The sequence below is a fragment of the Monopterus albus genome, unplaced genomic scaffold (genome assembly GCF_001952655.1).
Source record: "Monopterus albus unplaced genomic scaffold, M_albus_1.0 scaffold29.1, whole genome shotgun sequence".
Lineage (NCBI taxonomy): Eukaryota > Metazoa > Chordata > Actinopteri > Synbranchiformes > Synbranchidae > Monopterus > Monopterus albus.
Genome location: NW_018127909.1, coordinates 3,315,015 through 3,339,187, shown reverse-complemented (window position 1 = coordinate 3,339,187; position 24,173 = coordinate 3,315,015). Strand labels below are relative to the sequence as shown.

Below are 24,173 nucleotides of genomic sequence, written 5' to 3'. Positions count from 1 at the left end.
TATCATAACATGTATGTCAATACTTACTTTGTATGAAAATAATAAAATTATGAAAATAATCATAACTAAGCTGACAAATGTAGTGGAGTAAAAATACATTAGTAAATATACAGTGATATTTATTGGAGTTGTAAAATATGTAAATACTCAAAATTATACCAAATGCACCGAGTTGCAGAAAATGTGGAATATGATGCACTGCAACAGAAGAAAACGAATCTCATTAAGTAAAGTGACTGAGAACTACACTGTCATTTTAAATCTGAAAATATAAATGTTTCTATCTGCAATTAAAAGCCTACATAAAACATATACATCAGGCAATCTTAATAAATAGCCTAATTGATAAAACAGCCTATATAATCCTCTATCTCTTCCACATTTAGAGGGCCAATATAAACTAAAACGTTATATTTGTTTAGTATATTACTACTGGAGCTAAATTTTAAAAACATCCCATCTTATTGTAAATATCGATTAAAACAAAAACATTTGCGACAGTCTTGCGTGCTTTGTGACAGAGGTAGGTTACAAAAAGGTGCGGGTTATTTGTGCGACAGATCGAGGGAACAGGTCTTTGAGGAAGATGTGAAAGACGAAACTTTATCAGGTAGCTAAATAACCAACTGTTTTGGAAATTGTTCGCCTTTTCAGAACAGTAATGGATTTACCGTAAGCATGCAGGAGCGGTAGCGTGTTTGTTTAAACATTAATGGTGCCTGTTGTTAGCTTGAATGTACCGCTGGCTCTTACGTTCAGCTAAACGGCTAACTTCGCTAACAGGCTAATTTCATGTAGCAAACAGCACTTGTACGCGCAGAGAAACGAAAATAAATTAGTTAGCCTGTAGCTAACCCAACGGCAGTTTGGTTAGTTTACATAGTTCGCCGCGGTAAAACATAACTGTGGGCTATACGCTTGTTAGCTGAAGAAAACCAGTTAAGACTTCGCACATTTGTGAACGGATGTGTCCCCTTCATTGTTTGTGATTGAACAGTCGCCCTGTTGGGTCAAACGCACTTTGACGACCAGACCAGTGCTATCATAGATGAGTCACTAGGACTGACTTGGCACAAGTGTTTCAGTGTTTTATGTTAATGTGTACTAAAGAACCTGAGCAACGGGTCATTAAGAAGCGATGCAACGCTAGTATAACTAGCCTTTTAAATGTCATTTCCTCTTTAACAGGAAAGTATGAGAGAGAAGAGAGGCGAAAGTATGGTGAAAGATCTCTTTGGGTTGTATGATGGAAGGATTGGAAAAGGAGAGATCCATACGCAGCTTTAGACCCTTCGCATGGCCCAGTCACCCCAAAACGGAGGCCCCAACCCTGCTATGGAAGCTCAAAGACTGCTTCTCCACCAATGAGACAACCGCCCCTCCTCACACAGATACCGAAGTAGGTATTTATCTCTATGCAGGCCAGAGATTGGTCAGGCTGTACACAGACAGGCACTGTAGAGCATATTAGATGGATTTTATTTGTATTCTGAACCTTGGATTAATATCAAAATGGTTCAGGTGCATTGCCATAGATCAAAGTCTGGACAAAAGTCCACTATGAAATGATGGCCTCCCCCAAGGAGGTTATGTTTTTATCCCAACACACGACGCCTGAAGAGGAGGGAAAATTGGCAAATGAGTACAATACCAGAGTCATCTAGATTTGACAGATTTTAACCTATGTTAACTCTGACAGACTGCTGGATACTGTTCATGCATCAAACATAAAGACATTTTCACAAGATAAGATACAAATCACATGCTCAGCCGCTCCTGCTCAGTTCATAGCCACTGAAAAAAACAACTCTAGAGACGTGTAGTTCTGTTAGGATGAAAAGAACCATCATTGCAGTTTTCAAAGTTCAATGTTTGTCTGGGACCATTTATTTTTTATTTTTGCTGCCAACTTTCAAATAAAGGTATTAATGCAAAAATGACAAAAACTACTACACTAAAGCTAGCTGCCTTGAGAGTTCATTGCCTTGCATCTTAAGAAAATGCAATAAAATTAACCACCACACAGCAAAATAAACATCTTTATCACACACATGCACATGTATGCAAATAGGCTGCAGGGTGAGTAAACACATCCAGAACCATTAAATAGTAAAAAAAAGAAAAAACTGACTGAAAACCCCTTTATTTTACTTGATGAAACTGAGTTAACAGTCAGTTTTCTATTACATTCTGTTTATATTATTCTGCCATTACTGTATACTTACAATTATTTAAACTGGTCGACTAGTAATCAAGAAAAGACTATGGAGAGGTTAACAGAAAATATCAGTAATAACATCTAAATCAAGCATTAAACATGTTTCGAAATATTAAAAAGGTTTTCCTAATTTTCCAATATAGATTATCTGGTTGCATTTTGTCACTTTGCCAACTTTTAAAAATGCTCCATATATGTTGTCAAATTAAATTTCTCATGTGTGATTTTACTGCTTGTTTTGTCCTACGGTATGTTACTGCTAAACCTTCAGGGCCACTGTAAAAAGAACTTTGTATTTGTACTTCTTCCACATCTTGTGCTTTTTACTATTTCTAAATATTTGATGATGTTCTGGGATAAGCCAAACACATCTTTATACCAACATTTTTTTCCAGTGATGTAGAGAAAACAGAGTGTGGACTCATTGTCCTGCATAAAAAGTGAAAGATTGACAGAGCAAATAAAATTCCATATTACTTAAACTTACTCCCAGAACTCAGTTGCAGCAGAAGTGGTGATGGTCTGATTTTTAGTCAGATCTGATGAGTTTAAACTCTGAAGACCAAGACAGTTAGCTGGGTTGGGGAACAAACCAGATAGATTTGATGGTTAATGTGAAAGGACTCATTGTCTAACAGTATAATATTACAATGATGGTGGCTGGACAGACAGTTATCTATGACACATGTTCCAGAGAAACAAATTTAACCTGTAAGTGGACATATTTTTCACAATAGGCTGGCATGAATCATATGCCGTATTTATAACCTGTACTATTATGTTACCTTAACCACTGTCCTTAGAGAAACCACTCTGTTGTACAGATGACAACTGCAGGTAACAGGTTTATATGCAGAGATAAACTATAGTACATTCAGATTCTAACTTTACCTGTATTCCAGGTGTTGTCACAGCTGGCCCAGGGGAGCTGGGATCTGAACGAGAACACCAGATAGAAGAGGGCCCAGACTTGGATTATAATGTAGCTAAAGTCATAAAGTTTCATCATGAAATATCCGTATCCAATTCCTGAAAAACAACAAAACAAATCCTCAGTTCTTGTCTTTTGAGAGTATAATGTAAATGCAAAGTGTGACTGAGGCCTTTTCTTTTGTTAGTTTTTCATTTTAGTTCATAGAGGAAGATCCCAACAAATCCCCATTGAGCAGCACTTGGTGACAGCCAGGAGGAAAACTCCCTTTAACAGACGAAGCCTCCAACAGACCCCGGCTCTTAGATTTTAGTTGAACACACATCTCACCTTGTGCCAGTGGACACAATTTCCTCCAGCAGGTGATGAATCCTTCCTGGGTGTACTGACCACTTGCAGTCTTTTTTTTTGTTCACAGCATAACTCAAAAAGTAATGAGTGGATTTTGATGATTTTTTTGTAGGGTATGGCCTACAGAATAATCATTAGGTTTTGGTGCTGATCCGGATCATCGCCTAGATCCAGGAATTTGTTTTAAACAGGATTCTTCACTATTGTGCAATAGGGTCAATTTCAATATTTTTGCTGTGCCTAGAATGGTTAGACAAACATTGCACGATAACATCCACATAAGATCTAACACACTAAAGTATGATCTGGATGTTGGTGATCCAGAATGCTCCAATCTACAAGGGCTCTAGGAAAGCTCGCTATTGTGAGACAACAAATCATTCTACTGACTTGCAACTAAGATCAGGTTTTAGCTGAATCTTTGCTGACGCAGAAGGGGGGTTAACGGGTATCTTCAAAAGTTACAGAGCTAGATCAGATGAGAACAGCCAGTAGTGAAATATCTTTTTTTTTTTTTTTTATTGAATAACTTTCAAACTAATAGTGATATCAGTGCAATTCCAAATGTTGGTGGAAGGTTTTCATGATCGGGGAATAACTGAGGGTCAAACTGTCATGGCAGTAATGCTTTTAGATGGTGTAGTGGTTAAAGCAAACAGAATATAATCAGAATATAGTTAATACTAGTTGATGCACAACATGTGGTATGGAACTTTTATCTTACAAGGGGAACAGAATCACCTCATGCTGATTGTTTATTTTTATGTTCTTGTTTATTTGTAATCTGTTATGAATAGGAAGTTATTTAATATAGTTAATTTGTTCACCGTAGTTAATCACTACTAACTTCATAAGAGTGTGAAGCTAGAGATTTGACTGAGTTGTTTGATGAAGTTATGTTTCAGTGGAGTATGAGGGAAATACTCTGCTAAGGTTAAAAGTTTATTGAGTTCTGTAATAAGAAATTATTTTAGATTTAACTTTAGATGCAGGAAGAGGTAATGTTTAACTACAGCTGTTAGGGTTCAGTCTTAGGCAAACATGGTCATATTTTCAGTTTCCTCTTTGCTTTTGTGGTTCTTGTTTGTTTTGTTTTTTTGCAGAGTTTGAAAGTTCCATGGCCTTTGGACCACGGGAGGAGGGACTGTAGTGGTTTAAGTTGCATGTTAATATGGATTATGTAATAGAATAGAGTGTTTGGGGGTTCACTTTTAAGTTCATGTGAGCTGAACAATGGACTTATATAATTTGGCCAAGATGTTTCCTGTTTTTGGGTACATCTCAGGGTGTTGTCTCCTAAAAGTGGAGACAGGAAGCTAAGTTTGGAAATTGACATAACAGCCTAAGAAAGCTGTGGATAAAATAGTGAGGCTGAAGGGGGTAGAGAAGAAGGAAGGATGGTCGTGAGTTTGCTTTTGGACCCGACCTGGGTAGGGGGACTCTGACTGTACCCTGTGATCAAGACTGTCTGCTTCTGTGACAATCTTCTTATTTAATACTGTATCTATTCCATTGCAGGAGGAGTGATTCTGTTCTCTGTTCCCCAACTACCAGATTACCTATTTAACTACTACTCTGTTCAGAATAACTGTAATATTAAATGATTATTTAAATTGGGGTGATTTGTCTGAATTAATTTATTCTATCACATTCTAGCCATGACAATGGCATTATGGGGAAACTGAAGTCCCTTAAGTAGTAGGGCTGCAGTGAGTGGCTATTTTCAGTTGATCTGACAATTATTTCTGTGATTAATCGAATGTTTAAAAAACATGCAGAAATCTCTTTTCCACATTATAAAAACAAATTCATTTAAACTATGGTTTTACTATGTTTCTGTGCGGTGCATTATTAAACAAAAAATGTATTCAAGAATAGAACATTTATAAAGTGCACAGTATGCCCTTACAGTGTTAACAAAAACACTGAAATATTTGATATAAAATAATTTTTATTTTTGTAAATATATCATGCTAACTTAAAGAGCTCAATACATTTACTCCTATGTAGAAAGTCACTTTCGGCTTTTCCCGTTTAGGGGTCGCCACAGTGACTCGTCACGCTGACGACTCGCATGTTGATATTTGGCACGTGTTTTACGCTGGGTGCCCTTCCTGACGCAACCTGGATTTGACTGGATTTGAATCTGGGGCGCCGCGGCAAGAGCACTGCGCCTTGAGCACTAGCCTAATGCATTTATTCTTATGTACTCTGCACAATCCCCAGTAACTTGCATGTGTCATCAATGTTCTTGCACACACCTGTACAACTTGGTTTTGCTTACTGTGTTTAATATAGTCCTAATGCGTGGCTTTTTACGTTTCATGTTTACTTGAATGCAACACAAATGCCGTTAGCACCCATTATTGGCAGCCTACACAAACTATCATCATGTTCCTAAATGTATAATTAGCATCATAATATAGGTAACAACATAACCGCTACATAAATTCAGGTATGTGTTGATTTTAGTTTCATTATTTCTTACATTATTAAGTTAATTAGCTCCAGGCTCCCCTTCTTCTGTAATTCTAATTTTCTTCAACTGCTAATGCATTAGCGCCATGCTCCCCTGCCATGACGGACACATTTTGCATACTGGGCACCGGATAGTATTCTTTCTGATTGTAAAATCAAGTGCTCCAAAACTTGAGATGACTGATCGCCCACTTTTTTCTGCTGTACCCATGCTCAATACTATCCACCACTTGTGCTGTTTTCCAAGTATTTTGTTAAGCCACACTGATGTAGTCACCTGATCTCTGACCCAGCCATTTCACACGTTCTTCTTCATTAGCACTGCCCCGAGCATTTCCTGTAGTGCATTACAGTTACAAGTGAACATTTAAACGGTTTTATAATATGAAGTGGTGTGACTAAAATTCTGTATTGACGAATTTTTATAGTCGATGTCGTCAATTATGTTGACTAGTTATTGCACCCTACTATGTAGAGGTTTGCACTTACTGAGTGGTCGAATTGACCATTATTTGACTTGTCTACAATATGTCAGGACTTTATTTATTGTCAAGCAGTGCAGGTTCTGTCTGACCTTGTTCCTTTAAAATAATATCCTTTTCTGAATTTTAAATGTTTTCACATTATAGAATTAAGGAATGGTGTTTGCAATAGAAATATCAGAGATCAATATATGTCAACTTTTAAAATCTTTTATGATGACTTTCCATATGGTTGAAAGTACCTAGTGCTAAAGTGCAGAAAAATACCCATATTTTGGTGGATTAGAAACCGGTGAGACTGTGATAAATGTACAAGGAATGCAAAAGGTAAAATCAGAACCAAAGCAGCTTGTACAGAATGGTGACAAATGAAAGGAAAACCCAATGTAAAGTGTCTCAATAAGGTGTTGGGCCATCATGTGCCACCAGAACAGCTTCAGTTTGGAATTTGGCCTTGTCCTCTGCATAACCACACTGTAACTAGGAAAGGCAGTTATCTCCTGCTGTGAGGTGACTGTGTTAATTGACTTCCTATACATAACCTTGTTGTTTCCACACTAACCACAATAATCCAGAGGACTAATGCGAGATGATCATTTATTTTTTAAATTCCAGAACAGTTACATGGAGAGCAGAAAGGCTGTACTGGAACTGAAAGATGTCCCTCCTCCTCCTCCTCCACCACACCATACTTCCATCTCCCAGTCATCCCAGCCATCCCAGCCCTTCTCTCTGGCACCTCTCCCTTTGCCTCCTGCATGCTTGCCTCCTCCTCAGCTTACACAAGATTCCCACCAACAAAAGCCACCACCAAAACATCAGCAAGAGGGGCCTAGCCCCAAAGTAAGCAATTGCACTCACTGTGATTATTGCAGCACAGATGTTTATGGGCTTTTAGGTGGTGGAGGTGTTGCTGGTAGCAGTAGCAGCATTGCTGGTGTTGTATCACTTTATACATCACCAGGCTCTTTGGGAGCACCTGTTAGTACCTGCACTATTAGCAGGTGTGGGCCTTGTTCTTTAGCCTCCTCATCTGCTCATAGGTATAAACCGAACCTGAGCCATAGAAGTGGAGGTGACGCTCCCAATCCTTTACTCAGTCTTGGTTACAAACCTCAGCTGCCCTCTTCTGTCGCTACCTCTCAACCTTTGTCATCACACCCCTACCTCCCCTGCTGCTCAGGGCTTCTCCATACCCACCCATCTGTACAGCATCCATACAGTCAGTCCAGCCTGTTTCCCTCTTCAGCCCCTCCAGCTTTTTCTCTCCCCTGTTTTTCCTCTCAACCTGCTCCCTTGAATGACTCTTGCCTGGCCTCTTCTGGCTACTATACCTGTGGTGTGGACTGTAGCACAGCAGCCAGGAGATCCCAGAGAAGCACATTTGGTGATCACCCAACCACCACCACCATCACTACTACAACCACCTCAGCACAATTCTGCTCTAATCCTGTGCACCTAAATGTAGAACGCACAGTTTTTGTGAAGGGTGCACACTACTGCAAGGAGTGCTTGTTGAAGGTTGGTAGAATTCTCTCTTCAGTCACTCTGGTGTTTTGTATTTATGTGCCATGACGGTCACTGTAGGTACCGTAACTTTTATGCTGTGTGAATGGATTACCTTAATCATGCCAACTTGAAGCTAGGTTTGTCTTAATGTTGTTGCAAAATACATTTGCATAGTATTACTTGTTGCTGAGGTCAGTTTTATTTTTGTTTTACCTGACAATTGTATTGATTTGTGCCTGTTTGCAGCCTGTGAATGGTCTGACATCAGAGTCAGACAATGTATGGCCCAGTGTTCCTCTTCCCCAGACTACTCCTCTGCCTATACCTATTTGTAATGGTTGTGGCACATCCTCTGATGGCATGGTGCTCATGCCAATGACCAACCTTGGCAACACTGGCCAGAAGTATGGTTAGTGAACAACATATTGTTCAGTTCTTGCATGAATATTTATTGAAATTTTGTGTTGGATTGGTCTCGAGGATCTTGATTGCATATGAAATGTTTTTCCATCCAAATTAAAGCTACAATATGCGACTTTTAGGAATGAAGCTAGTATTAGCATGACAATCGGTTCATTCCCTTCTGTGCAGCCCTCCATCTCCCTGCTCTAATATGCTCTGCCCTGAGGGTCATAGTGTTGGTCATTATGAAATGAAAATAAATAATAATGCTATAAAACTTAGCAAAGTGAAATAATGCCAAATCAGTGCATGGTTGGAAATTCCTGTTCCCTCTGTCCATTTATTGAAGGTTTTGCTGATATAAATTCTTGATATAAACTAGACTTTGTCTATTTTTGCTTTTCTTCACTTAAAAAAAAAAAAAAAATCTTTTCTTGCCCGTCTTGTGTACACTGTCTTAGCCATTGACAGACATACGATGATGGGCATGGCGTCACCACTTCCCTCCACTATGCAAAAATGAAGCCAAAATATCATGAATATGGCAGTCACCATCTTGCTTTTTTGCAACCAGGTTCTGAGCAGTAGCAACCAGAAGTGGAGTGACAGCATAGAACCATTAATCAAAGCTGCCAAAAACACCTCTTTCTATATCATCAAATAACCTACTTAAAACAGACTTGCCAGAAAATGCCCACTTGTACACATATCGGCATGACAAAAACCACAGAAATGACCTCTGGGGAAAAAATTTGAGTTTTTAATGTGGCCCATGTCTCATCCACTAACATGGAGGTGGTGGGATTTATTACTTAATATTGCAACCAGCCATCAGGGGGTTGTTGAATTTTGGTGGCTTCACTTCTGGGAGTTCTTAAGCCTGTCCATTGTTTTTACAGTTGATGGTCTTAGCTAATGCTGGTATTGGGAGCTTACCAGCCTGCAAGTCAGCCATGGTGATGTCTGTAGCTATGGTGCAAGGGAAGCAATATACCTGAAACATGTTCACATACTGTTTGCCAGCCATGAGCTTCCACCCCTGACTTTCTCTGGTTAGAATGGCAAGCATCACTCAGAAACTTGGGAAGGAAATAATGTCTGTGCTGCCGCCAGGCTGTTCAGTGAGTCTGGGTCACAAAAGCCTTTGACAGCACCACCTCCGTCTTGGAGACTATTTCTGTTAATAGTATTCTAAATGAGTTGCATATTGTAGCTTTAATGGCAGTGACACTAAAATAAAAAAATATGAAGCTGTTAGATGTTTAAACTACCCAGGATTTAAAATTTTTGTTGGCTGTTTGCTAACTGTCTGTTAGGCTCTCCAGAGAATAGTGGTCCTGAAAACATCCCTCCAGTGGGTGTCTTCTGGGACATTGAGAACTGCAGTGTTCCTAGTGGACGCTCTGCTGGAGCAGTGGTCCAGCGGATTCGTAGCCGTTTCTTCCAGGGTCATCGTGAAGCAGAATTCATTTGTGTCTGTGATATCAGCAAAGAGAGTAAAGCAGTCATCCAAGAGCTCAACAACTGCCAGGTACCAGCTGTACTGGGAAAGATTTCTGTGGTTATTTGAAAAATAGTTGTATACCACTGTGCCCCCACCATCAGACATTGTCTTTCAAAAAATGGCATGAAAGTGCCAAGTAATTTGTGACCAAATAAAGATGGCAAAGAAAATTAAGCAAGTGAGAAAAAGCCTGAAGCTATGTATACATCCATTTGCTTCACCAGGTCACTGTTGCACATATCAATGCCACAGCCAAGAATGCTGCAGATGACAAGCTTCGTCAGAGCCTACGGCGCTTTGCTGAGACCCACACTGCACCTGCAACTGTCGTACTGGTATCCTGTGAGTTCAACTCAGGTTTACAATCAACTACATCCTTGCTACTACAAAGGAGAATGTGATAAAAAGGGTTATCTTTTTATCCTTAACAGCGGATGTGAACTTTGCAAGTGAGCTGAGTGACCTGCGTCATCGACATGGTTTCCAGGTAATCCTGGTCCATGGCAACCATACATCTCCGGCCCTGCTACAGCATGCCCATCGTCATGTGGCCTTTCAGGATATCACAGCTGATTTGCCACCACGAATGCTTGTTAAATCACAGGTAGGCCTCACAAATGCTTTAGGACTTTTTGATCTACTCTGTATTAAATAAGGGAAATTGGTGCTGGAAAAAGTAACCTAGCCAAGTCTAATTTTAATGTGGACCAAGAGAGTGAGGCAGAATATGAACTTGACTATATTCACAATTATTTGTTAAATTTTCTTTCAGGGTAGCTAGAGTTTTTCCTAATCTGTACTAAGACGTCCAAATTGTTTTTCAACTAGAAGGAAGACTACTGCTTTAATTTTTTTTTTTTTTAAAGTGTAAAATATACAAACCAGACAGGCGCGCTGTCTCTTCCTCCCCTCCCTCAGCCCAGTTTCAACCTCTATGTGCACAACCTCCCTGTCAACTGTGACAAGAGCCTGCGGAACTCTGTGAAGCTCAGGCTCCGTCGCCTGTCAGACAACTGTGGTGGCAAGGTGCTAAGCATATCCCATGGCACCGCAGTCCTTCGTTTTGGCAGCCGAGAGGCAGCTGTGCGTGCCCGAAAGCGAATGGAAAATGAGGACGTGTTTGGCCACAGAATCAGCCTCTCCTTCTCCCCTTGGCCCAGAGACGATGCAAGTCCTGAGCCTGAGCATCAGTCTCAGTCCCATAACTTGCTTCAGGCTCTGCCCCAGCCCTTTCAAACTCAGGATTCAGTGTTCGCCCCTCCCCCTTCTATATCCTCCTTCTCTTTTCTGCCCCTGGAGAAGACCAGGTCACCCAGGAGGCCACGGCGAGCAACACGCCCATGCCACACCCCTGGCCCACTGCCTGAAAGGCCCTACAGCCCCAGGAGGGGGTGTAGTGGGCCCCCCGGTGGTCCCCCAGCCAAGCCCCATCAGGTCAGCAGACTCATTAGTGCCTGCTTCCCTTTACCCTCCATTGGCCTCTGCCTTGTCAGGGCTGCTTTGTGAATCACAGTGGCTTATCCCCATCCCTCCAGTGTCCTTTTCATTGCTGCTTTGATTAACAGCTTGTAGCTGCTCGCTAAGCTTCATTGGTCTTCCTGTGCTAGCTTGTAGTATGCATTAGTTGTTGGTAGTGCTTCATATATCCCCCTGCTGTTCTGCATGTGCATTGGTCATTCATATTAATGCATGAATTAGCCCATTGCTTTTATGTCTTTTTCCGACTGTGTTTCATCCAGTTTGTCAGTGCTGCTATACTACATCATGACAATTTCTGTGTTCTGTCCAAAGTCTGCTTTATACCTGTATTTATTTTTGAGTGATACAGATTTTCACTATGAAGAAATGGACCCCTGGTGGCTGGAATGACTTGGCTTGTCTTTTTCTTGCTTGCTTGATTGTGACCTAACAGACCAGCATGAAAGGAAAACAATCACATCAATGATTATAGTCTAAGCAGACTGAAACTGGGAATGGGAATTTTAAACTTTTCTCTGTAGTTTTGCGCTAATAAGAAATTTCAGTTAGATATTTACCCAATATCGTGGAATGCATGAAAAACTAAGAATTACTAAAGTGACAAGATTTCTATACAGATAGAGGTCCATATGACTAAAAACAACAACACATGATTTTTTTCAGTTTTTACCACTGGTGTGTTTCATTTTACTCAAAAGCATTTATAATTAAAGAATAGTCTCATAGCTGTATTATCAGGTGTGTGCTAGTGGAATGAAGTATGGCACTTGTTATTTACAGCATGATGACAAATTAAGTGTTTCTGCAGCTATCATAATGGCAGTTTTATTGGCTGTACCTTAGCCTTGTACTGCTCTGTATTATACTTAATGTACTGTATTATACAATACATTAAGTCAGTACCTTGCACAAAATAAATCATTATCAGCCACTGTGATCTTAAAAGGATAAGCCAGTCATTTTTTATATTAACAGTATTTTCTACAATCCTTGTACAGAGACAAACTAACGATGGATTGCCTCTGGGTGACATGTTTTGTCATTTCGATACAGGACCATACAGCAGTTTGGAACTTTTCGGACAACATTTTTAACACGTATACAGATCTTGTATTTTTAATTGTTTTTGAGCAATGGAGGTTTACGGCACAGATGGATAAGGTCATCCTAATTGGAGACCGACAGGAGACTGAATGGAGGCAGTTCACTGTTAGCTTTGGTCTATGTATGGGGATTGTAGAAAATGCTATTAATAGTGAAAATGACAAGCCTTATCCTTTAAATACCCATTCCCAGTTAAACCACTAATCATCATTTAATATGCATTAATAAGACTAACATCTCTTCACAAACAGACCGGCAGTGCATACATTCATGCATACAAACAAGTCAGTGGTATCCAGCCAGTCGACATATTAACATTTGCCGCCTCTGTCTGATCCAGGAGCTGTGTAGTTTAGATGGCAAGCCCAGAATCGACTTCCACCACTTGGATAAAGGGCGTGCCGCTTCTTCACCCCCCCACAGTAACTGTGAGACAGGAACCTCGGAGCAACTGTCCAAGCCTGTCCTTGCTGGAGAGTCCATGTACAAGAGGAGGTACACACAGGAAGGGAGACTGTCATTTGAATGTCACAAGATAATTGATAATCGGGTCTTAATACTTTTTTTTAAGTGTGCAACTGCTGGCTTTCACCCAGAATACATCATTAGAAACAACATATCTCCTCCTGTCTGCTATTTTCTAGCAAGTCAAGTGCCAATTCATATTTGTTGCATATGGTTAGATCCTTTTGTCTAAAGTGCTTTCCTACAAGTGGCATCCTGATCCTGATTTACATTTATTATAGAAACAGTAAATGTAGCTGTAGTCCTTCATGTGCTCATGTTGTTCGTTCTGGATGGTAATTTGTCAAATATATTAAACTGTAAATCACAAATTTTAAAAGGTAAACAAGCTTCATGGCCATACTGATGAACGGTGCCACAAAAGAAAAGAGTATTTAGAAATGCAGCAAGGACATTGCCCTTGCTTGTCCTTCTCACTTTTCATCTTTTTTATGTAGAAGAGAGGGCTCCAATCCTCGCAGTGTGACTGAATCTCCTGTAGAACAAGGAGACAGGAGTTCAGGGGAGTTCCAGATTAGCACACCCTCAGCCTTCAGCAAGTTGAACCTGCACAGGAGCTTCAGTCCTCTTGTCCTGTCCCAGGGCTCTTGGTCCTCCAGGTGACATAACTGGTTTAATTCATTGTTGGTCTAAAGCATTATATTTTATGGAAGTGGTATATTGTTCATGCCACATAGACATTCAACAGACCGTCATAATACTGTATTACATGTAATGGTAGTTAGGACTGTAAACTTGTTCCCCTTCTCCAACAACAGGAGTGCGTCCCCGTGCTTGTCCAGCCGCTCCTCACCTTTGCTTGCTGCCCCTCGCAGCCCTTGTCCTGAAGGTCCTTTTGATCTTTTCTCAGAGAGGGCAGAGGTCCAGGTAGCCAACCTGGACTACAGAATGTCCCGCAAGGATCTGCAGAAGACACTGCATGACACTTTCTCACGATACGGGCGGGTAAGACCTATGAGAATGGTGACTTTGTACTGATTAATGTATACATCATGTATGCTTGTATGCTAAGTTTAATTCAGGCTGAATGTAAAAAAAAATCTTTTAATATGGAATGTTAGCTTTTTGCAATAAGGTTGTTTGCAGATGCTGTCTTCAATAAGATTAACCACCGTCTCAAAACATCTCCTTGTGGTATGACTTGTTTTGTCTAGGTGCAAGCTGTTGAACTTAGTCCCCACACTGACTATCAGCTGAAGGCCATAGTTCAAATGTTGTCCCTGCAGCAGGCCATCAGAGCCATCAGTGGCCTGCACCGTTACAAGATCGGAGGCAAGCGCATTCGGGTGTCTCTAATCACCAGTGGCAGCAGCAAATCTCTTGCCATGCTCAGGTACGATTTGTGTTGAGTTACAGAGGAGACTTGGTTAATTAACTTATGACATGCTTTCACTGACAGACATTAGGAGTTTGTGGACATTCAGATATTAATACTTTTCAGATTTCATGGCTTGGGTTGCTGTGATAAATTTAAACTTTTTAATTATACAGCACTGAGATCATCAGCATTCTTCAGGATGCACCGGCCAATTGTCTGCCCCTTTTCAAGTTCACTGAAATCTATGAGAAAAAGTAAGCAACTGGTTTTCAAACTAGAGCAACCTTTTCATATACATTTTCTATTTAGTTTAGTACAATTTCACAGTTATAATATATGCATTGCAAAGTTGTATGTGCTGCCAGCCTGCATGTTCTTTTGTCCTCTTTCCAGATATTCCCATAAATTTGTGGTGGGGGATCTGTACAGGCTACCAGAGGTGGTAGCAGTGCGGGAACAGGGAGGCTCAAGGCTTGTGTGTCTTCTGTCCAGCAGCCAAATCCGTCAGAGTCCACTGGGATCTTCCCAGTCCCAGGAAGGCTCCTCCTCAGCGAGTGGCAGCCCCGTGGTGTTTGAGGAGCTGGAGTACCATGAACCTGTCTGCAGACAGCACTACACACAACAAAACTTTAGGTTATTACAATGTCACATAAAATGCATGTGGTGTATATATAAGATTAAACATTTAAAATTTCATGAAAATACATAATAAATCTGTTTCATCAAACATGTTTTAAGACATTCACCTTTTAAATATACTTTTGTCTTACCTGCCAGGTACATCACTAGCACATGTTCAAGCATTTGGGGGAACTGAATCAATTAGTTAATTTTTACAAGCAGCATTCTCCAGACTTTATAGCTTGAAGTGACTATTAGTCCTGTCTGTCGCTATTTTGTGTGTCTCTTTTTGCAGTGAGGCCGACTTTGACCCCGACTCCTATAAAATCCCATTTGTTGTGATGTCTCTGAGCACCTTAGCTTCTGAGGTCCACAGTCTGTTGCAGTCACACGAGGGCACCCTTCCACTGCTCAGGTGACAAGCAGCTCTAACCCTTTTCAGTAAAACTTTCTGTATAAGATAAAGTCAGTAATGTAGTCTCCTTTCTATTAGTTTTCCAGATTGCTATGCAGCGAAATTCAGTCCTCTACAGCTAGGCAATGAAACATTAGAGGGGGGTGTTCCGTTGGAGCACCTTATTACCTGTGTTCCCAGTATCACAATCGTCACTGCACAGAATGGGTTCAAAGTCATCAAGTGGATCCACAACAAACCACCAGCACCAAACTCTGGTAAGAACATTCACAGATCTCAGAATTTCAATTGAAGTTGTTTGTGGGCATTTGAGCTCAAATCTGTTTATTTCCTGCAGTGTCATACCTGTACACAATGCTATCTCTCCAGTCTGATACACAAATTTCAGGCATCTTTAAATCTCTATCCCCAGAGCCATGGATTCAGCGTTGCAAGAGTCCGGTTGGCAACCCACAGCTCATCCAGTTCAGCCGAGAGATTATTGATCTATTGAAGAGTCAGCCATCCTGCATCATGCCCATCAGCAAGTTCATACCATCATACCACCATCACTTTGCCAAGCAGTGCCGTGTCTCTGACTATGGCTACTCCAAGCTGCTGGAGCTTCTGGAGGCTGTGCCACATGTTCTGCAGGTAGTTTGCACCTGATTGCTAAGTTGTAGTGTTTGGGTTTTTTTTCCCCTCTTTATCAACTATAAAGCTTGATTTACATTTCTGCGTTGAATGTACGCAGAACCTGCACCATAGGCTACACAAGTGGCCTATGGAGTTGTGAGCATTTATACTTGTGCGCCGGGGTGTATCTGTGTTGCCCTGCAATAATGCCAACATAACATGTAGTTAGCCTACATTTCTGGAGAGGTGCACATCAGGCTACAGTGTGGGCTACAAGGCTACATGTTACCTACGACATAGATTCAACGTAGGGCAATAAATCAAACTTAACTGTGTTATTTTTATGTATATACCACAAAAATATACGTCTTTCAATTGTTTATTTTCTCTATCAACAGATCTTGGGTATGGGCACCAAACGTCTCCTGACCCTGACCCATCGTGCTCAAGTGAAGCGCTTCACCCAAGACCTGCTTAAATTGCTTAAATTTCAAGCTAGCAAACAAGTGGCAATCAGGGACTTCATGCAGGCATACCACTGGTCAGTCAGCATTGCTAGGAGCCATAGATGATCTTCGCATACAGTAGCCTGTGTTTTGACAAATATTATTCAGATGGATACTAGCAATTTGGGATCTTCATTTTTATGGTTATGCCTAACATACTGTCTACCTTGTGTATCAGGTGCTTCTCCAGAGACTGGAGGGTCATCGACTATGGCGTATGTGACCTAATGGACCTACTGGCTGAAATCCCCGACACCACCATCACCATCATGCATCAGGATACAGACACAGTCATCTGTGTCCCAAAGAGAGGTCAGTTTAAACCAGCCATTAAAAGCACCAGTTTTAAAGTGAAAATGAAGCTGAATGTGAATTGTAAATGTTTTATTGCATTCCAGAGCTGTGTCTTATTGTCTGCTGTGGCTCTGTACACCCTCCTTTTTTACACCCAAATGAGTGTTTGTTTGGAAATTAAACTTTAAGAACAGTTGGGTTGGTGGTGTTGCAGTGACATGTTATAGTAACTGTTGTTGGTGGTAATAATATTATAAGTAGTTTCTTTTGTCTGGGGCAAACATTTGTGTTTTATGAGATGTTGGAATCTAATCGAAGATTAAATCTCCAGAAAACAGAATGAATAATTCTAAACAGATAATTTTTGGTTTTGTTTTCTCTTGAATTTGTCCCTTTTAACCTACAGAGCGTACAGCGGAGGAAATTGAGCGCACAAAGCAGTTCGGGAAGGAGGTGGTGGACCTACTTCGTCACCAGCCTCATTGTCGGATGTCCTTCAGTAAGTTCATCCCCACCTACCACCACCACTTTGGCCGTCAGTGTAAGCTCAGCTACTACGGCTTCACCAAGCTCATGGAGCTCTTTGAGGCAATCCCTGACGTACTGATGGTGAGTGAGCATGCTCTGTGTTTGTGTAATGTTGTGTGCTTCTTGATGTATATGGAAGCTTAGAACAGATAGTAAGATGTAAAATCTATTCCTTTGGGAGTGTAGTAGTATCCAAGTGCGTCTGGTGTGTAATGATAGTCCCACCATATTGTGCAGTCAAGAGGACTATGGCAGTGACCAGGATATTATCTTTACTGAGGTGCTAATAGCTGAACACAGTCTCATCAGCATTAAATGGCTCCCCTGGTGTTTGTTCCTCTTACTATTAAGCTTCATTTACTCAGGGTATTCGGGTCTTTGTTAGAACTGGGTACGTAAATGGACCTTTTCTACAACTAAATTTTTTGTGCTCAGATTTTGACTTCTGGTGCTCTGTGTAAATAAAGTATAAACACATCTTCAGTTCCAATCTTCCCCATCACAGTTTTCTGGCCTAATGTCCCCTTCCTTCATCAGGTATTGGAGTGTGGTGAGGAGAAGCTGCTGACTCTGACAGAAGTGGAGCGCATCAAAGCCTTGGCAGCTCAGCTGGTCAAGCTGCTTCGGGCACAGAAAAACTCCAGCCTTCCCGTCAGCCAGCTGCTCACAGAATACAGCAAGACCTTTGGGTATGGGCTACGCCTGCAGGACTACGATGCCAGTTCCCTCCCAGCTCTGCTGACCAAACTCCGCCATGTTGTCAAGGTAAAGAACACAGCCAGGGATATGTGATTCTGGTGACGGTACTCGCAGTCAACTAGGTACAGTTTAAGTCTGAGTTTCCTGTAACTTAAATAATTAAAATATGGGAGAAAAGTAGTGTTTCATTGTCCTATCAGTTCGTAAGGGTCAGATCTATTGCACACTCACCCACGCCCTGATGCTGACCAATGTGCATGGGCAAAATCAGAGAACAGTGCCCACTTAGCAGGTTCTTGGTCATCTGCAGTCCAAAAGTTAAAATACCAATAAACAAACACTTAATTTGTTTCTATTTTCAAGGTAGTAGATGGCTCGGAGGGTCGGGAAGTGCAGTTAATCAACAGGAAGTCTCTGCGCTCGCTGACCTCCCAGCTACTGGCTCTACTCATGTCTCAAGAGGAGGAGCATGTCATCAAGGGTCTGAAGGTGGAAGAGCTGAGTCAGCATTACCAGAGTGTCCACGGAGCCTCGCTTAACCCATGTGAATATGGGTTCCTCTCCCTCAGTGAGTTACTCAAGAGTCTACCCTACCTTGTGGAGGTGAGTAACATAATTTCTTTTTTTCTTCTATACATTAAGAGCTTTACATTTTTCCTGCATCTCATTAGTGTTTTGTCCTCATTTCTACCATAATCTTTATCTTTACTAGCAAAGGCAGAACTGATAGTTTTGTTTTGTATTTTTTGGCATTTCCTCCAACAGCTGTACCACGAGGAAATCAATGAAAACAGTAATACTGGCAGCACCGCCAGTGGTCAGGGTGAGGGGTGGGTGAGGCTGACCAGGCTTTACCAATTTGCCCGTAATGTTCGTGCCCTGCTCCACACCTACCATTACAACCAGATCTTCCTCACTGAGTTCCCAGGGGCTTACAACAAATTTACAGGCTACAGCCTTGAACCACGTTCCTACGGATATGCCAGCACTGATGAGCTGCTCAGCGCCATTCCTCAGGTGGGAGTTAAACCTCTCGATCTTAACACTTAGTCACCTGTCTGTACCTAAGACATAAGTTGGACGCCTTCAAATATGGTAGAATTGCCACCTAAATTTTCTTAGAACTTGCCACTGATTTATTTCATGTCATTTGTTTAGGTTGAGGTTTTGGAAGACACAGAGCTTTTACATAAATCTTGTACAATTCTTGTAGTTAGTTCTCATTTCTCTGCATTTCATCATCAGGTGGTCTGGATCAAAGGGCATGGTCACAAAAGGATTATCGTTTTGAAAAACGATATGAAAGGTAATAATGAGGGCCATCTTTCCTATAGCACGTTTATTAAAGTCAGGTCAGCGAAGTGCTTTTATGAGCTGGTGCCTGTGCTATATGCCGATGCTGTATAATATGAATCTGTGTGTGTTGTGTTTTAGCAAAGGCAAGCCTCTCGATCCCCAACAGTCCCCAGCCAGAAGAGAACACGGAGAGTCCCAGAGACAGTCCAGTGAGCAACGCAACGTCTGTAGCCCGGAGTCCAAGTAACACAGGTCTTTATATAGATGGCTCAAGAGTTAGCTCATTTGAATAGTGTGAAGTAAACGATGAGAGTGACTCTGAGAGCTTGTATATTAAGTGCATGTTTAACTCCTCTGTTTGGTGTTTTTTGTTTGACTAATAGGTATTATTGGAAACTTAGCTCTACCCTCAAACTTTCCCAGATAAAATAGATCACTAATTATTTCCTCTCTCTGCAAGGTGATGATGTAGCTACAGAGTCAGAGCTTCTGTGTCTAACATCCCCAGTGGACCTCCTTTGTGGTCCTGTGCCATCCTGCCTGCCATCACCTCAGCTCCATCCTGACCCAGTTATCCTCCAGCAGATGGACCTGATTCACTTTGAGGAAAAAGCGCCACCACCTGCAGGTTAGTCTTAATGTCCCGGGTTTTGTGTTCTGCATTTAGAAACCCAGTTTATGAAATGGTTCTGGTTGTATTGCAACTTAAGCAGATTATTAAGGCTTTGCTTCGTAAACTTCAATTAGTCCAAAATGCAGCAGCCCGGCTGTTATCTAACTCTCCTAGGTATGTCCACATCACTCTGGTTCTTTGCTCCTTGCGCTGGCTTCCAATTCAGTATAGAGTTAATTTTAAGACGTTGGTGTTTGTTTTTAAGGCTATCCATGGCCTCGCTCTGCCGGACCTGCCTGACTTGCTGTCAATTTATGTGCCACGTAGAGCCCTTCGCTCCTCAGAACACTTGTCCCTCGCTGTTCCGCGTTCTAGATATAAAAAAAAATGGAGCGACCGGTCGTTTGTGGTGTATGGTCCCAGGCTTTGGAATTCTCTTCCGTTAGAGGTACAGTCTAAGACTGAGCTAGTGGTTTTCAAGTCGGCCCGAAGAACTTAATTTTTTTAAACAGGCTGTTGATGTTTAGGCCGTTTTCACCTCCCTCATTGCTTAATTTGTTATTACCTCCATCTATGTATGGAAATTTTATAACTTGGTATAATATTTTTTAGTATGGTTTTTCTTGGTGATGTTCGTTTTACTGTTCAGCACTCTGGGCTCTCGAGTTGTAGAGTGCTATATAAATAAAGTTTATTATTATTATAACCCACCACCTTCACTATGTGGTGGGCATTATTCAAACGGAAGTCGTCATTTCCAACAGCCAACCACAAAAGGAGCTCGTGTTTGCTGAAAGTCCACAACAATGGCTGCCAGAGTGAAGGAGTCATGTTTTGTTTTGTTTTTTTTCCACAGCCAAAACAACTCAAATTTGGTTCAGATGTGAAGATTGTCCTTCTCCCTGTGTTAGCTTCTCAAGCTAACACAATTATTTTGGTAATAATGGTAATGTTAGCATGGTCCTGATGCTTACCTTTGCATTGAATTGATATAATTTTAATGTGGGAGCAATTTGAAATTCAAGCTTTGTGTAATGTTGGCTCTGTTGGGTAGGAAACAGGACATCAGTTTGAGTCCCACTAGACCCTGTAGCAGCTGAAAAAGTTAATACACCTTTAACAAATTGGAAGATTATGTAGCCTTGTCATATATGCATTTTGTGCTTTCTACTTGTCAAGAAAAGATGTCAAACTACACAGTAAGGGAGAACAAAATATTTTAATGAGCACATCACACGTCCTATGTTTGATTAGCTCAGTCTGTACTTGTGTGTGATTTCAGAGAGCGATGAACCTGATGTGGCAGCTGCTGCAGTCACTGGCAGCATATTCACTCCAACTGAGCAGCCTGGCAGCACAGACAACTCTGCAGGCACAAAACATCCTCAGGCACCTGACATGAAGAAGATCCCCTCATCTGTGGACAGTCCCAGCAGAAGAGGCACACGTAGCAAAATTAGGCTAGCCGCCAATTTCTCAGGCCTTTGAGTCCCACACATGTACGCATCCAGGTTCATACGTACAAAGCAGTTTGCAGTTCACATTTAGTGTAAATCTGAATAGAAGAGTTAACCAGCTACACTAAACGGACTATGCAAATCTGATTGGTTTCGTCCCCTCTAAGCTTATTAGGCTGTTGGATTCTTCTGTCACCAATCAGCCATCTTTGTTTGCTTATTTCACAATCGGTGTGCTCTCCTGATAACATTCACCAAGCTGAGACTTTTCTTTTTTTGTCTTGCAGATTTTCTGCAGGTCTTTCATTTCCCAAATTCATCTGCTATAAGCTGAGTTTGATTTCAACCTGAGGGGAGTTAATTTTTATTTTCATGAATGTGCATCTTCAGTTTAGAGATGCTCACTGGCTTAACAGAAAACAAGTGAAACTGAGTTAGTTGTTACTGTTTAATAGCGTATTAATAAGCACTGAGAGAATTGCTAGGAATGAGTAAGTTTTCTATATCAAACCAAGAAATGTATTTACCCACATTCTCAGTTTAACAAAATTGACAAAAAAACGGAAGGTTGGTAGAGATGTTTTGTTCATGAGCCATACTGAGAAACCTTCATAATTAGTTCTTGACTGGATTCCCAAAAACAGAACATTTCATTTTTGAACTAATTTCAAATTTTGGAGCTTCTACTTTTGTAGGTAAACCCAGACATGCCAGCCAAATTAGTTGCCAAGTGCCTGTCTGTTTAATTCTTTCAGTCTTTTCTGTAGAGGCAGCTTCTCTTTGAGCTACATTTCATCTAGTCTCTGTTGCAAAGTAGCCTAAAAACAGTGTTTTCAGTTCTGCTTGTATTATGCAGAGTAGTGAGTAGTCTGCTGAAGAGTTGCTCCTGAATCTGGTGTGTTTGGTGATAATTCAGTGATGGGACTGGAGAGAACCCGCTTTGTTCAGGTAGTGTCTTCTTTAATGGAAGCTATGTCTCTGAACAAGTAAGGTTTGGATAGGAAGGTTGTGATTGATGTCCCAACAAGCATTGCTCTCTGGATTTTCTTTCTTGTATTTTGACTTAATTTCTAGCAGAAGGATTGTTTCATCTTTAAGAGGCCACTGATGAAGGCCTGAAAGGGAAAAAGGCGACTCCTGCCTGGTGTGTGTGTTTAGGCAGCAAAAACTGACAGACTTAGACCGTTTGTTTTCAGCCAGCAGCCAGTGTGTTTGTGTTCTTTTAGCTGTGTTTGTCTGTGTGTGTGTGTGGTTTACGCTGGAGTAGGTGGTGTGAAATGTGCATGATGTGCATAAATGAGTTTATGCATGATGTAAGCCCAGGAGGAGCAGACAGGAACAGATGATGCTGAGATGTTTAAGGCCAGTCTTTTTATTTCCACCATGTTTTAAGTATCTTAGAGTTGACACCAACCTTGCAGTTGTCACAGTTGCTACAGAAATGCTCAAGGTTTTTTTGAGTCAACCTTGCTGCTGGTAGGCACTGTATAAGTGGTGGTGCCCTCACTGTCTGAGTCGATGTGTTGGAGGGGAGCAGTGAGCACTCCTGAGTTTTTGATTTTTAATGAGAAGGCGAATGGTTGTGAGTTTTTAGGGAACAGAGATGGAACGGGAGGAGGCGGGCCATTTGCGGAGCAGCACAGGGGCTCTGAGGAGCCTCCTGAACACACCGACATACACACAGAGGACCCTCTGCGGCTCTCTGGGATCTGCCGGGCTTTTTACAATGGTTTGTATCTGCCTCGGCACTAAAAGAAATGGCCATGGCTCCTCCCCATCCCAAAGGAGTTTTTACTTGCTGATAGGTATTGGTTTTCTCTTTTTTCCTCAGTCTCAGGTTTTACAAGACTGAAGGCTGCTGAATTGCCACCAGATAATGTTGGCTGCCAGTTAAGTTTAGCCTTGTCCAGGTGCCACTGAAGTCAAAGGGTCACTGTTGCTGCTGAGAAAAGGTTGAAAGAATGGATAAGAGCCCATTAATTCAGTTTCTTTGCAGCTTCAGTGTTTAGCAATATTTATACCATGAGATTTCTCTGATTTATTTTGACTTGGTGTGAAAAGCCTTTAATACTGAAAAAAATCCACCTGCCAACTCCCTGAAATGTCTGAGATGCCAGTCAGAGGGTTTTTAAATAGGCCGGCTGTGGCTCGTGTGTCTTCTGCTGTGTTTTACTGACAGTCTGGAAACCAGTTTGGTGAAGGAATGACCAGTCCAGAGTAATTAATAATTTAGAATAGCTGATTATAGAAAATGACTTGAAATGCTCACAAGTAATGTATAGATTTATGTATGAAGGCACTACTTTGTGTATTTGAGCAAACCCTAGTGCTCCTCACAGTACTGCAGTAGCAACTAACTCAGATGTAACTTGCCTATTTAGCCTTCTCACTGCTTTTGGGTTACACCAGTGAGAAGCAGTTGTACCTGCCATAATATGCACTTCTGCATAGTTTTGGTTCATGAAATACCAATGTGAAATGATTTAGTGTTTACTGGGCTTCTTGGTTTATTTCTTAACACTGGCACTTTGTATTGCTTCAGTTTTTATGTTGCATGACATTTATATAGTCTTGCAATCGACCATTAACAAATAATTTCAAGGAACATTTAGTCAGCACTGCAGTGTCTATAAAACTCTCCTGTAATTACTTTTGTTTATCTGCTCAACGCTGATGTGTCCTCTTTATACTCACCTCCTCGCTCTGTCACATCCTTTTACTGCCTCACCTCACAGGAAGTTGCTGTAAGAGTCCAACATTTGTTGAAGGGACCAAAAAGATTTCTGTTAATAAATTTCACAAGCATCATTTTGTGTTTCATCTCAAAT

General features: G+C 41.1%; 1 protein-coding gene and 1 long non-coding RNA gene across 6 annotated transcripts; one reads left to right on the top strand and one right to left on the bottom strand.

The window, feature by feature from the left end:
* Positions 1–514: 514 nt before the first annotated feature.
* marf1 (meiosis regulator and mRNA stability factor 1) lies at positions 515–24,170 on the top strand. Of its 4 annotated transcripts, none has more exons than XM_020596291.1 (27): positions 515–610; positions 1,189–1,399; positions 7,076–7,303; positions 8,216–8,378; positions 9,688–9,902; positions 10,100–10,217; positions 10,307–10,479; positions 10,794–11,309; positions 12,799–12,953; positions 13,421–13,582; positions 13,742–13,928; positions 14,138–14,316; positions 14,475–14,555; positions 14,695–14,934; positions 15,218–15,337; positions 15,416–15,594; positions 15,750–15,970; positions 16,351–16,493; positions 16,637–16,770; positions 17,159–17,361; positions 17,818–18,045; positions 18,343–18,582; positions 18,745–18,996; positions 19,225–19,285; positions 19,414–19,527; positions 19,736–19,903; positions 21,171–24,170. In XM_020596291.1, the coding sequence occupies exons 2-27, from the start codon at positions 1,244–1,246 to the stop codon at positions 21,374–21,376; spliced, it is 4,842 nt and encodes a 1,613-aa protein (XP_020451947.1). In that variant the 5' UTR covers positions 515–610; positions 1,189–1,243; the 3' UTR covers positions 21,377–24,170. The 4 variants fall into 4 exon arrangements, with proteins under 4 accessions (XP_020451947.1, XP_020451945.1, XP_020451944.1 ...); XM_020596289.1 differs by having other exon boundaries at positions 7,076–7,981; positions 11,178–11,309; XM_020596288.1 differs by having other exon boundaries at positions 7,076–7,981.
* Positions 1,599–3,550, bottom strand: LOC109957996 (uncharacterized). 2 transcript variants are annotated; one of them, XR_002274620.1, is made up of 4 exons: positions 3,480–3,550; positions 3,110–3,247; positions 2,706–2,793; positions 1,599–1,614 (listed from the first exon to the last, which is right to left on the bottom strand). It is a non-coding gene; the product is annotated as an uncharacterized LOC109957996 (long non-coding RNA). The 2 variants fall into 2 exon arrangements; XR_002274619.1 differs by lacking the exon at positions 1,599–1,614 and having other exon boundaries at positions 2,509–2,793.
* Positions 24,171–24,173: the final 3 nt, after the last annotated feature.

Bases quoted from the DNA above. Each gene is read 5' to 3' on its own strand.
- marf1 (XM_020596288.1), top strand. From the start codon at position 1,244: ATGATGGAAGGATTGGAAAAGGAGAGATCCATACGCAGCTTTAGACCC. The intron at 10,218-10,306 runs GTGAGTTCAACT...TATCCTTAACAG, and splicing joins AACTGTCGTACTGGTATCCT to CGGATGTGAACTTTGCAAGT. The intron at 15,595-15,749 runs GTAAGAACATTC...CTCTATCCCCAG, and splicing joins ACCACCAGCACCAAACTCTG to AGCCATGGATTCAGCGTTGC.